Source organism: Henckelia pumila, chromosome 4 (genome assembly GCF_033568475.1).
Source record: "Henckelia pumila isolate YLH828 chromosome 4, ASM3356847v2, whole genome shotgun sequence".
NCBI classification, from domain to species: domain Eukaryota; kingdom Viridiplantae; phylum Streptophyta; class Magnoliopsida; order Lamiales; family Gesneriaceae; genus Henckelia; species Henckelia pumila.
Genome location: NC_133123.1, coordinates 3,534,249 through 3,548,522, shown reverse-complemented (window position 1 = coordinate 3,548,522; position 14,274 = coordinate 3,534,249). Strand labels below are relative to the sequence as shown.

General features: G+C 29.6%; 1 protein-coding gene across 1 annotated transcript; it reads left to right on the top strand.

Annotated features, from left to right (window-relative positions):
* Positions 1 to 10,158: 10,158 nt before the first annotated feature.
* LOC140865518 (putative BPI/LBP family protein At1g04970) lies at positions 10,159 to 13,588 on the top strand. The gene is made up of 6 exons (XM_073270185.1): positions 10,159 to 10,685; positions 11,370 to 11,509; positions 11,806 to 12,157; positions 12,390 to 12,638; positions 12,765 to 12,890; positions 13,217 to 13,588. The coding sequence occupies exons 1-6, from the start codon at positions 10,281 to 10,283 to the stop codon at positions 13,397 to 13,399; spliced, it is 1,455 nt and encodes a 484-aa protein (XP_073126286.1). The 5' UTR covers positions 10,159 to 10,280; the 3' UTR covers positions 13,400 to 13,588.
* The last annotated feature ends 686 nt before the right edge of the window (positions 13,589 to 14,274 follow it).

Here is a 14,274-nt window from a genome sequence, read left to right as displayed (position 1 = left end):
AATTTGATGTAAATTATTGACTTTTAAAAATGAAAACTGTATAAACACGACGAGTTTCATCTAAAAATTCTCGAAAACACTGTCTAATTATAATATAATATAATTGATTAAATGTAGGAAAAAATTCTTACCTTAACTCATATATATCGTGTAAATGTCGCATTAAAAATAAAAAAATGGATGTTCCATGAACATGAATTTTGTTCTTACCGTTTGAAAACATAAAATTAAATATTTGCAACGTGTTTTTTTTGCAACTTGTAGATAACTCCCTAAATCAAACATAACTTTCAATTTACTTCCTATATTTGTATTTCCGAAAATGTCCTTGTCGTTATTTTAATCATTATTATTTCTTGAATTATCAAATGTGGAATCGGATTCAAAATCTGATTCACTTGATTCATCAAGATAATAAATATTTTCATCATCGGATGAAAATTCAATTGTTTCTACGGGATAGAATCCAATAGTATATATTTCTTCAAAAAGTTTAATTTTATTTTTCTTTTCGTTTCGTTTTGGACATTCATTCGCATAATGTCCTTCTTCGTTGCACAACCAACATGTGCAATTCTTTCCTTTATCCTTTGGGCAAGGTGGTTTTTTGTTATCAAACTTTTTATAAAATTTTCTTTTATAAGGTTTTCTGAAGAAATTCTTTTTAAATTTCTTTTTCTTATAGGGAATAAATTTCTTGTTAAAATATTTATAAGGTTTATTAAATTTATTCTGTTTCTGTCGTTTTAAATATTTGTGTGACATGTTTGTTTTGCAACCGTATTCTTTTACTGTGAATTCCATTTTGTCACAACAAATTTTATTGTTTTGTTTGTAGGATTTAGAGATTCTTTTATTTAGTGTTACTTCATGACATTTCTTTGTTATTATGTCTTTGATGAATTTAATAGCTCCTCCTAAAGTTTTAGCATAAGGACTAGTTAAGAATTCATCTTTACTGTGTATAGGTATATTAGGTATCTTATTAAAGATACTTAGTTTATAATGTTCCTTTTTATCAGCATCTATTAATTGATAATAGTTTGTTTCATAATCACAAATAAATTCTTCTAAGTAACATAAATTGCATAATTTAATATTATCTAATATAAAGATTGCTCTATTTTGTTCTATATTCTTAGCTACCAAATTAGCATCATTATTAGAAACTCCTAAAAATTCTTGGTACAAGGCATCAACAAATAGTTCGAAATATCGATGTCCTGTCATTCTTTGTGGTAGATTAGTAATTACTAGGTTTTCAGCCCAAGTTCTTACTGCTCCTACCAGTGTCATTTTTATCATCCCATGAGTTAAAACTTGAATATTCTCACTTTTGTCTAATAATGTTGTTAATTGAATTTGTACTGATAGTTCATTTGCCTAATGATCTATCTTTGATTTTCTTTCTTTGAACATCCTAAATCTAAGATATTTTGTTTCACAAATCCTGATGTTTTTGATTCTCTAAGAATATCTCTAACATCTTTATAAGATCCAGAGTATTGGTCTCTGTTATATTTAAATTCTTCATCATCTCTTCCACCACTACGTTCTACATTCGTTCGTAGATTTAATCGTGGTCTATAATCATCTTCAGATTCTGATTCTGAAATATCCATATCTCTGTATTGTTCCGAGTCCTGATGTGAATGATATAATTCTGAATGATATAATTCTTCTGTATTTACTCCTATTTATTCAAAATCAGATGAGTCGGTTTCACTAAACATTTCCATACTTATGTTTGCCATAACTAAGGAGATTTCTATACCATGATTCAATTTTGAATGGTGGTTCTTCTTCCATTTTTCTTTTCCCTTTATGTATTGGAAGAACTTCCTTAAGATAGTTTAATATTTCATTACTATGTCTTTTTTGTTCAATTATTAATCTAGTCGTTGCTAAATCAATATATTCTTTGAAATTCTTCTCTAATTCTTGTATTGATAGATTGATCTTATTAATATTATTTTCTAAATCTCCTAGATCTTTTTCTAATTTTATTAAGGATGTCATTGCGATGAGGTTGACTCATTAACAATAGCTTGTTTAATTTTAAGAATATTTTGATTCATGGTTCCAATCTTATCAAGAATATCTTCATCATTTATAGCAGATGATAATGATCTTCTTGGTACAGACTGTTTTGTGATTTGGAGGTCATCTGAACTCCATCTTTTATAGGGATTTATTTCTTCAATAAATGCTTTTCGAGGGTGTTCAATTATTGTAATATTTTCAAACATTCTTTCAACAGAAATAGTTGGTTTTGTTGAAATTATTCCTGTTTGAGAATTATTACTTATTGCTAAACCGACAACATAGTTTATATTGATCGGATGGTTTCCTGTTAACATAAGATTATTTCTATAAAATTAATAATCTAATGTTAAAGCGTCATTTATGTTTTTATCAAAAAAAGATATATTGTATTGTGGATAAATACAAAATTTCATTTTTTTGTAACATAAATTTCCTTCAATTTTTTTAAGGATAGAATCCTCGAAATTACGTATTCTTTTGTCACGAACTGTTATTTCAATTGGTGTATCTATTCCTTTTCGGTAGTGAGCTGATATTATTTTTTCAATTCCTCCGATATGAACATATTTCAGTTCAGATCGTTATTTTTCACTGGCTTTTGCCATGATGGTATTAATATCTTGAGTTGTTAATAACTTCAAAGTATTGTACGAATCGAATAATAAATTAAATTTTTTCTGGGATTAATAAAATTTGAAATCTTACTTAGTATTCCTGGTTGGTCTATTAGATTTGTTTTTGAATTAGAAAACTCTGTTTTCTGTATTTCAGTAAACTTGCTTTGATTGAATATAATATTCAAAATATACTCTTGGTTTTCTTCAGATTCTTCAGATTTATCGACCAGGTTGTTTTGATTTGGAATTGTTACTTCTGTCATTTTAACAGAAGATAGAACTTCTTAATTTTCTTAAGGCTATTAAAATCTTTTTTGTCGAATCTATTTGTTCTAATAAATTCTGAAAATCTTCGAAACTATCAATTGAAGATTGACAATTTTTAAGATATTTCAAATTATTTTCACAATTTTCTATATCAAAATTTATATTTTGAGAATATAAATTAAAGATATTCATTTTTGTATTTTCATGCATGTTCAATTTAGTAAAAATTGTTACTTTTATTATTTTGTTTTTGTTGATCGGATTTCGATAACAAAGTTTGTTCTTATTCATAACATATTGTTATGTCTTCAATTTCATCGTTTTCAGAAATTTGAATTATCATTTTCCAGTTGCTTGAAAAATGTTCTTTTTTATGATTTTTGAAATAAAAGGTTTGAAGATCTTTTATTTTATTCCATAATTGATCTATTTGACGTAAATCTTTTAGTAATATTATTTTATCAAATAAATTTTTAATCTCAATATCTAAAATTAATCCAGACATTAATAATTTGCTTTATTTAAGCTATGATACCAGGTTGCGGAATTCTTCAAATTCTTATGAATTTTCTTATTCGTGGATTTACAGATCTGATTCATGGATTTTTAGATCTGATTCATTTATAACAGATAAATGTTTTCATATTAGTTTGGTTCCATTCATGGATTATTAATACAAATTTTAGTTGATAAATTGATTCAAATATGGTTAAATCAGAAGTATTTAAACGATATTCACGAAATGTATCATATTCATGATCATCTTCTATTTCGAACCAGTTTTTTATTATTACTCTTCCATTTCTTATAAAGGATGATGACATGATTAATGTATTTTGAATATTTCTTTGAATTAAGGGCTGCAGAAGGTTTAGGAAGGTTACCTTGTTTGAATGAATCTTGGTTTTGAGCAGAGGCCAAATCATTGCTTTCCCTTAACGATCACTTGATCAACTGGTACTTGTTCTATGGATCTCCAGGTTTACTCTTAACCATGAATATTCAATGATTGGTTTCCAACCTTATCCTCCTTATGCCCTGCTTGCTTAGTTATTAGCCATAAGGCTTATTTTGTTTCTGATTTTATGTTTCTTAGTTTCTGATAGTTTTCATACGTCTTGTATGAACCAGATTGTAAGAAACTTAAAGAAGAGAGAGATACTCAAACTTCACTTACTTCTTTTACAGCACAAAACATCTCATTTTATATGCGTGGAGAAACGCATACATAATTAAAAATAAAAGAAAAGAGGGGGACCACCCGACACTACATAATAGAAACAACTCATTTTACATCTGAGTGGATGCCTTTAACATGTGGTGTGGTCCACGATTTCATTTGTTTTTACATTGTGTCACTCTCTGAATCACTGGTGCATTCGGACCATTTCTTTATTGGTTTGTCTTCTTTGACAGCTGGTTTGTCTTCTTTGACATCTGCTTCTTCTGTCTGAATGGGTTGACAATGTCCACATTTGTGAGTGAATATCATTGTTCTTAGTCTTTGACATAGCATTTGTTGGGTTTCTCGGGTCATGTCAACTCTTGCTTCATAGATTGGAGCTTCGAATTGAGCTAACATGGCTTGTTCTTTCTTTTGGATTGTCTCCTTGTGTCCAGTGGTTAATAAAATTTTACTGGTTGAAAAATTTATTTTAAACTTTGAGTTTCCATCAATCTTTCCTGTCTTTGAGATCATATCAATCAATGTCTTTATTCTTATTTCAGAAAGTGTTGAGATATCCATTACTGGTTTCTCTTCATTTGATCATTCGAATAAGAACTTGTCTTTTTGTTTTCGACATTGAATATATACCATTGGTTGATAGAATTTGTTATCATCCCAATCTGGATGATACTATTTCTCAACTGATATGGAAATAGTTATATTTCTTGATTATTGAGACTGACTTTCAATCCACTTAATAATCTATTTGAAAAGAATCTTGCGACTTCATGCGCTGGAGCACCTTGCAGTGTTCTTGCTCTTGATATGCTCTGTGTGTCACAAGTTTGTAGCCAAGATTCTGCAGATGGTTTGGCTATTCTCAAATAGTTTAGTGTTTCAAAGAATTCAGTCTTGAGTTTTTCTGAAAAATTTGTTTTCTCAAAAATTGGTTTTTGTGGTCGCAGATTGACCATCTTTCTTTCTTTCTTTTCAAGGGCACTTTTAAACGACCTTTCTTCTTTTTTATTTTTTTCGGTACTGGCTGTGTCCACCGGTTCTTTTTTCTTTTCTTTTTCTTTGTCAGTGTTGGTTGTGACCACTAACTGTTTCTCTTTAATCTCCATTATTTTGTCAAATGGAGTTGTTATTTTAATTGGTGTTCTTGGTGAGGATGATAATGATGAAGTTATCATATTTTATTCTGTCCTTTGAATTTTTCTACTCAAATTCCTTTCTTTTAGTTGAAGAATTTGAATTTCTTCCTGCAATTCAATCAATTGTTCTTTTAATTGACTTGGTTGCTCCATCTTGATTATACTTTGCACAAGAAAACATATTTATATATATAATGGTTAGTAAAATAACTCTTTTCGTGAGTAATTCGGATAGTTTTATTATGCGTATCATTGCATTTATAAATTCTTTTGCAAGAATTGAATCAATCTTAAATTGATTATTTTACTCAAAGAGTAATTTATGTTTCTGAATATAAATCTCATTTCATCAATTTATATTCCCCATGCTTTCTGAGACATGTTCGGATGACTGAAAGTCATAAAATAATTCATGTTTCTGAATATAAATCTCATTTTATCAATTTATATTCCCCATGTTTTCTGAGGCATATTCGGATGACTCACAGTCATTTTCTGGATCACTTAGGATCTTCTTTATTATTCCATTACTACGGATAGTATAGTTTGAATGAAGTTCTCTGGTTAATGCGTCGGGTAATGAATTATCCGTTCCTTTGACATGTTGGATCTCGAACTGATAATGGTTCAATTCCAATTGCCATCTAATTAGCCTTGCTGCATTTTTCCCTGCATTTCTTGATATTTTCCTTGTTTTGAAATATGTTAAATTCATATTATCTGTTCTTACTAAAAACGGTTTAGAAATAAGATAAATTTCATAAGTTCTAATTGTGAATATTAAAGCTAATAATTCTTTTTCATTCGAATGATAATTTAATTGTGCACCTTGAAAAGTTCCTGATGTATAGTTGCATAATTCTTCATTATTTCTAGTAGCTGTTTTAGTAAGTTCTTCTAAATTTATTTCTCAAGTATAAGCTTTTAAACATGCTCCCCAGTATTCATCTGATGCTTCTGTTTCAATTATTATTATATCTTTATTTGAAGGAAAATATAATTCAGGAAGATTACTAATTATTTTCTTTTTAATAGTGTCTATGTAATTAGTATCTTCTTTCGACCATTTTCACTTATATTCCTGTTTAAGTTTTACCTGAAGTGGTTTTCTGATTTCTGCAAGTTTCTTAATGTAATTTCCAGAATAAGTTAATAATCCTAAAAATCTTCTTAATTGATCTTTATCCTTGATTTCACTAGGAAAATCATGAATTTTCTTAAATATATGCGGTTGTAAACAATGTTTTCCATCTTCTATTTGTAATCCTAAATAATTTATTTTTGTTTTGAATAATTGTGCTTTCTTTTAAGAAAGTATAATTCCATCTTTATGACAAATATCTAAAACTGTCATGAGATCTTTATAATGTTGATCTAGTGTTTTTGAATAAATTAATATGTCATCTATATAAAAGTAACAAAAATCTATATATGATTTAAAAGATTCATCCATATATCTTTGAAAGATACCTGATGCTTGTTTAAGTTCGAAAGGTAATACAGTCCATTGATACTATCCTTTTGGACAACTGAATGCTGTAAGTAACTGTGTTTGTGGTTCTAGTTGAATTTGCCAGAATCCTGATTTACAATCTAAACTGGAAAAATATTTCATTTCTCTTATATAAGATAGTAAATCATTCTTATTTGGGATATAATATCCATCCATAATTGTTGCTTTATTCATCTTTCGATAATCAATTACCATTCTTTTCTTATCAGTATCTTTTTTTACTGACATAAAAGGCTGGTGAAGAGTGTGGACTTTTACTAGGGATGATTATCTTAAGTTTTAATAATTCTTGAACTTCTTTTTAAAATATTTTTGTATCATCCATGTTACATCTTCTTGGTGCTTCACGGATTGTGATATTATGGTCTTTGAGTTTTATTGAAGCAATGAATTGTTTTCTTTTCTTAATTTTGTCCTGAGGATTTTCAGAACATATATCATGAAATTTCCTCATGATTTCTTTTTCAGGATTAATCGTTAAAATATTTTATATTTTTAATTATATTGGATTTGTATTTCGTTTATGAAAATTCTTTGTAAATCCTTCATTTCCTACGCGAAATGCTGTTCGTATTTTGGGAATGTAAATCATTGATGATCCTTTGTTTAAAGTTATGTGATCTTCAAATTGTGTAAATGGAAGATATTCTCTTAAAAAGTTATTTCCTATTATAATGTTCATTCCTGATTCTATTTGATATATAATGGGTATTACAAATTTTGTTTCTTCTATTTCTATTTTTAATTTTTCTGCTACTGTATTAAACATAATTATTGATCCATCTCCTATTCGAACTTTTAATCCTTTATCATATTTCTTCCAATAATGATTTGGAAGTATATGCTTGCTTTCTAAACACATACTTGCTCCTGTATCAACATAAACATGTATATGATATGGTTTATGTTCTTTGATTTTAATTTGAACTAGTATTCCACCCGTGCGATGCACGAGATGGTATTATTAAAAAATAATTATTATGAAAAATTTTATAGATATTTAAAATACAAATAAAAATATTATAAATCAAGCAATCAACAAAAAAAATTATATTCTAAAAAACTCCTTAAATACAACATTGGTCGTTGAATTTTTGTTGTTACTATCACTATCACATATAAAAAATTTTAGACCTTTAGGATTAACTCTGGATACAACGATATACAACTGACAATGACTAAAAACGGGTTTTTTCAAAAGAAATTCAACATGAGATAAAAATTGATCCTTGATACTTAAGTTGTGAAAATATGGTTGGGTTGTTTAAATCTGGTAGACGTTGGGTTGTGTTTATTCTCTGCTTCAATGTATTGAAACTCTAAATAAAATTTAATGATTGTGATGTGAATAAACTTTAAATTTTTCCAGATAAGATTGCCTTTTAAAATTTTTACGCAATTTCATTACAGTATATATGTCAAAGAATCCATGAATCTGGTTGTCTTCCCTATAAGTCTCATACACTCTCGATCCCAAAGTAAGAAAACAACATTTGTAGTGTGAACAGTGGAGGCATTTTCAAATTTGTAATGTGATTTGAGATTTGGGAGATGAAATTTGACCGAATGTGTAGTACTGAATTTGTGCATTGTTGGATTATTTATAGCTATTTCTCGATTATCTCATTAAATTTCAGTATGTTGGTCTTCCTTATTTGAATTCAAATAATAAAACCACCCAAAATATTGGTTTAAATTTCAAAAAAATTTAAAAAGTTAACTCAAGAGACTTAAAACAGTGTACACAATTTGTACACAGTATACGAGAGTTTGGCTTAAATTGATGGTAATTTAATGTACATAGTATATGACTGTCTTATTTAAATTGATGGTAATTTATTGTCCAGTAATTACAGCTTTTATTTCTTTTTTTAACCAATAATTTGGGCCGAAACTTTTCATATATGACAAAAACTGTGCTTTTATATATTAATAGATTGTATTTATGAAAATTTTAACTAAGGATGTAAAAAAATTAACTGAAATTTGAGACAGTATTATGTATATAAAATTTATTTTTCACATATATATGGAGAAACAAAATTATTTTAATTTTTTTTAAATACAACATTTTATCCAATTTTGAACTAAAAATTGGTATATTATCATATATATTATTTATGAATATTTTTATACACAAAAAACTAATTGAAATTCAAAATAATGATAATACTGATTAAATTTCAAATTTTAAATAAAAAATCATCATAAATATACAAAATTTGAACAGAAACAAACTTTCCAGGCGTTTATTGTTGTATAAAAAATTTGTATAGAGTTGATATTTATCTCTTTCCCTCTTATAACATTATTATTGTGTAAACAAATTATACTTTCTAAATTATGTCAACGACACAGTAAATTTTGAATTGAAAATTGATATATTATTATATTTAAATTATTATTTATTATCTATTTTTTATTATTATTTTTGGCAAATCAAATTTCTCTTAATTAAGTAAATTTGAACTAATTATTTTTGTGACATCAAATATGAAAATGTGAATCAATCTAAACGAAGCAAAATTATGAGCTTTAATGAATGATAAAATTAGTGATAAAATCAAATCAAATTTTGAACAAAAAATTAGTATATTATAATGTTTAGAGTTTATGAAAATTTTCGCATGCATACCAAAATACTGGTTTAAATTCAAGAAAAATTAAGAATGTAACTCAGAAGACTTAAAATAGTGTACAAAATTTATACATGGTATATGATAGTTTTGCTTAAATTAATGTTAATTTAATGTACATATTATACGACTGCCTTATTTAAATTGATGGTAATTTATTGTCCAGTAATTTAGCTATTATTTCCTTTTAAAACTAATAATTTGGGCCGGAACTTTTTATGGTAATTTCGTGATCATTACACAATACTTGTGGACCAAAAATTGACATATTATCATATATAGTATTTATGGATATTTTTACACACAAAACAACTAATTAAAATTCAAAATAATGATAATATCTTATTAAATTTTGAATAAAAAATCATCATCCTCATTATATATATATATATAGCATTAATTAATATGATTTCCTTTTTTAGTAATTATATTTTGGCGAAAAATTATTATATTTAGTAAAAACTCAGCTTTTATATATATATAGATTTTTATATATATATTATTTGAATTAGTTTTGTTTTTATTATCCATTCTCTATTTTTTTTTAAGAGATAAGGGTAAAATTGGTATTTACAAACAAAAGTTTATTTTTAGAGAGTTGAAAGTAAGTTTTATTTATGTAGAGATTTATAAATAAGTTATAAAGTGTTTTAGGAAGTGATGGACAATTAAACTTTTTTTTTTCTTTTTTAGTTAAGTTAACAGCTAACGGATGTTTCATGTTTAATAACCAGACAAAACGTCATTTTCTATCTTCAACCCATGTGTATGAGAGTCAATTTTCCAAGAACAGCGCTCAAATTTTACTGTCGAGCCCATTGATGTTGATTCAACAATCCCACTTCTTATCTGGGTTAATTAATCCCCAGACATACATCAATGGCTCGCTCGATTTTGGCATTTGTGCTACTCTTTTTATTCACCTTTTCTTGCAATCGTGTTCAATCTGAAGAAGGGTATATAGGGGCAGAAATATCGAACGCGGGTCTGGATTTTATCAAGAATTTACTGATAGAAAAGGCAGAATCTTCTTTAATTCCATTGGAGCTGCCCAGGATTGAGAAGTTTGTGAAAATCCCAATTTTAGGTAACGTTGAGGCGGTTCTTTCCAACATCACAATTGAAAGAATCCACGTGACTAACTCTACTTTGCGAACCGGAGATACTGGAATTGTTATTGACGTTTCTGGTGCCTTGGCGAATTTGACTATGAATTGGAAGTATTTGTACACTACTTGGCTGCTTCCCATTTCGGTCTCCGATCAGGGAACTGCTACTGTTCAGGTATGATGCTTACAAGAACCGTTTGCTCGGTTTATTCTAGAATCCAGGCGTGGATGATTTGAATTGTGGAATCTATTGCTTAGTTTACTTTTGGCAAGAACAAGAATGGGGTGTCAGCATAATGCATAGAAGGATCAGGTGGGGCGTCAAGTAAAAATAGCAAAGATGCTGTAGTTGTTTTTCCATTTTGATTAGATAGCAAAATCATTGAATACACTATCTTTGATCCGATTTCTCATCCAAATGGACGATTCTCGAGTCATGAGCATGTTGAGAGATCTATAATATTTCAGCAACAATATAAACAAATTTGTGTTGCGTATTATACAGCGTCAGTCAAGTATGCGTCTTTATCTCTGAAGGCTGATGCCAGAATTCAACCATCAGTAATTTGTAAAAATTTATAGGGGAATCGGCCGTTGTTTTAGTTTGATTTAATTGGTGATTTCAATGTTGAGATGGTTGCAACTATGTGAAAATGATCCTTTTGAAGGCAATGCTTCTCTATGTCGGGTTGTGCATTGTCCTCTTGGTCTTATAAAGTAAAGCTGCTGTGAACTTATTTATTTCCACAAATTTCTCCATTTTGAGCCATTGGTTTGGCGGTAAAATCTACGAACCCTAGACATGACATAACTAAGTTGACTTTTGTACCGATGCTTGATGAATTTTGCTTCTTCAAAGGTTGAAGGACTGGAAGTTGGCCTCTCTCTCAGTTTGAAAACTACACAAGGATCTCCGAAGCTTTCTCTTCTGGATTGTGGATGTTATGTGAATGATGTTTCAATACATTTAGATGGAGGATCTTCATGGTTTTATCAAGGGTATGTTCTCGCTTGCGGTTCTTTTGCCTTTTGAGGTTTATAGATGATCTTTGATTTTTCCCCACCAGATGTTGTTTGCATATATAATGTGAATATCAAAATTCTGCACATTACATTTTCTTATTCTAAATATGTTAGTAGCGGTATCTTTCTTTACTTTTAGGATTTTGATTTATGGGCCTCAGCATCAGCTCCCATCAATCTATTTCTGTCTTCTACTTCATTTGTCTTCTTGTTTATGGGTTCTTCAGACTTCAAACCTTTGATTCAAAAAATTATCCCCTTTGTGTTTCCAGGTTGGTAGATGCTTTTGAGGATAAAATCAGTTCTGCTGTTGAAGATGCTGTTTCTAACAAAATTAAAGATGCAGTGGCCAAGCTTGAATCTTTATTACTCTCTCTTCCTAAAGAAATCCCAATTACTGATATAGCTATTATGAATGTCACGTTTATCGATGACCCGGTATTGAGTGAATCATCTGTTGAACTGAAAATTAATGGGTTGGTCTCTTCCAAGGACGGAGTCAAGCTTTTGAACCACTACCGTAGACCATCACAGGATACAGTTTCATGCAGGCAAGAAGATAAAATGGCCAAAATTTCTTTGCATGAAGATGCTGTCAAGTCAGCATCGTCAGTTTACTTTGAGGTAATTTATTCGATTTCTCTAGTTAATCAATTGGCTTAAAATGGGTCAATAGTACCGTTTCTTTAATTTGCCTTATCTTGGGAGCCTACCTCGAGTGATTTGTTGGATTTCATTACTTAATTTTGTTGTTGCTTTCTTTTTCTTTTTGATCTGTATTGGTTGTTACTTTCTTGAAATAACATAAAATAGTTTTTGACTTATCTACAACTAAAATTTGTGGTTTATTAAATAGGCAGGTAAGATGCATTGGATGGTTGATAAATTACCGGATCAATCCCTCTTAAACACAGCTGAGTGGAGGTTTATTATTCCTCGGTTGTATAAGAAGTACCCAAATCACGACATGAATTTGAACATTTCCATTTCGTCGCTGCCTATTCTTAAAGTTGGAGAGCAGAATATCAAGGCAACGGTACCCTTAAATTTGGTGATTGATGTTTTGGATGCGGAGGAATTGATACCGGTCGCATGCATTTCCATGGTAAGACAAGAGAGCAGGTCAAATGAATCTAGTTACTCTGGTTGAAACTTTGTGACTATTTCTAGGATCTTATTTTTGCATAGATATTGTGTCATACTGAATATTATGGGTTTTTTCCCCCTACAGATGATTGATATTTCTGCAGTTGCTGAAATTTCAAGAAACATCGTGAGTGGAAATATTAAGTTAAATAATTTCTCTCTGTCTCTTGAGTGGAGCAATATTGGAGAACTGCACATGCATCTAATCCAGGTATCGGCTTGGAAATATCAAATTCTTTAGATTGGTTAGGTTACCATTTAGCAGTCACAACTTTAACTATGAAAAAATAAGAACACCGACAATTATGAGTCTATTACAACCCGGTGGATACCTGAAGGAAAGTGTGAAAAAAATAGTGCTATCGGAGGTGGTCAGACAAAGCCGTGTTCGCGTTCTGTTTTGTTATTCTTTTACCATTGGCGGTTCCACTTTTCTCCTTTTGTCATTGTGGCTGGTGGTTCTTGAAATATGTCTCGCGAGATTATTGTTTGTGAATAATGTTCTTCTGCTGAGCCCTGAACCGTCTATCTTCGCAGACGTTTATGTCCAGCATGCTCAGAAGTGTTGTCTTGCCTTACATAAACTTGAAACTGCGTGAAGGGTATGTGCTACCTGTGTTCCATGGTTACGAGCTTCAGGACACCCAAATCCTCTACACGGACTCGTGGATCGTGATATGCAGCGATGTGGGGACTGCTGAACAGTTGAATCTCATGTAGTTACCGCTCACTCACGACTCCATGATGAACATGGGGGCTGAAGAGAGTAGCTCGGGACATGTTTCCCCCATGGCAAATTGGCAACCCTTCGTGTGTGTTGTATATTCTATATTTGTGTAAATTACACGATCCCCTCATTTTTATTATTTTATTTTATCTCTACTATTTTATTAAAGTTGAGATATGTATAATAATCGCTTCTTCTCACCTAATGTGAGGACACCAATTTTTTTGCTCATTTTACCCTCTACACCACCTTTTCCAAAAAGTGAAATGCAGTTACTGAACCATCGACATTTCTAAAAAAAAAGTTGAATAACCAACACGTTTATTCATATTTTCACACGCAACACGTGTGTCTATTTCGCTAGTTTTTATAATAATTGAATGACCTTTTAAAGGTTTAAAAATTATGAGATACACTGTTGGCTACAAGAATGAATATATATATTTTTTGGATGTTTTGAGACCAAAAAAAAAAAAAAACAAAAGGCGAAAATTTTTTGGGTTCTTGTAGTTGTACATCCTAATGGTGACACTTTGTTCTGGACGTCAACAGATTCAAGACGATATACATATTCATTACCTCAAATAAATACTTTTGTGGATTTTAGAAAATTAAATATATTCAGATTGTTATATCTATAAAAAGAAATGTTATAAAGTAAATATTTGGCACCAAGTCTAATATGGGATTACGACCAATCACTATTTTGTTGTTCTTCGTAAAATAAAGCAAAATATTTGTCTGCCTATTTGATCGACTGGTTATTTGAATTTGATCTTCTGGTTAATTTTTTACATTTAGATGAGCTGGATCAATATAATTCGATTTATGTCCTATTCATTTCAACTTAACAAAATACGATTTTAAT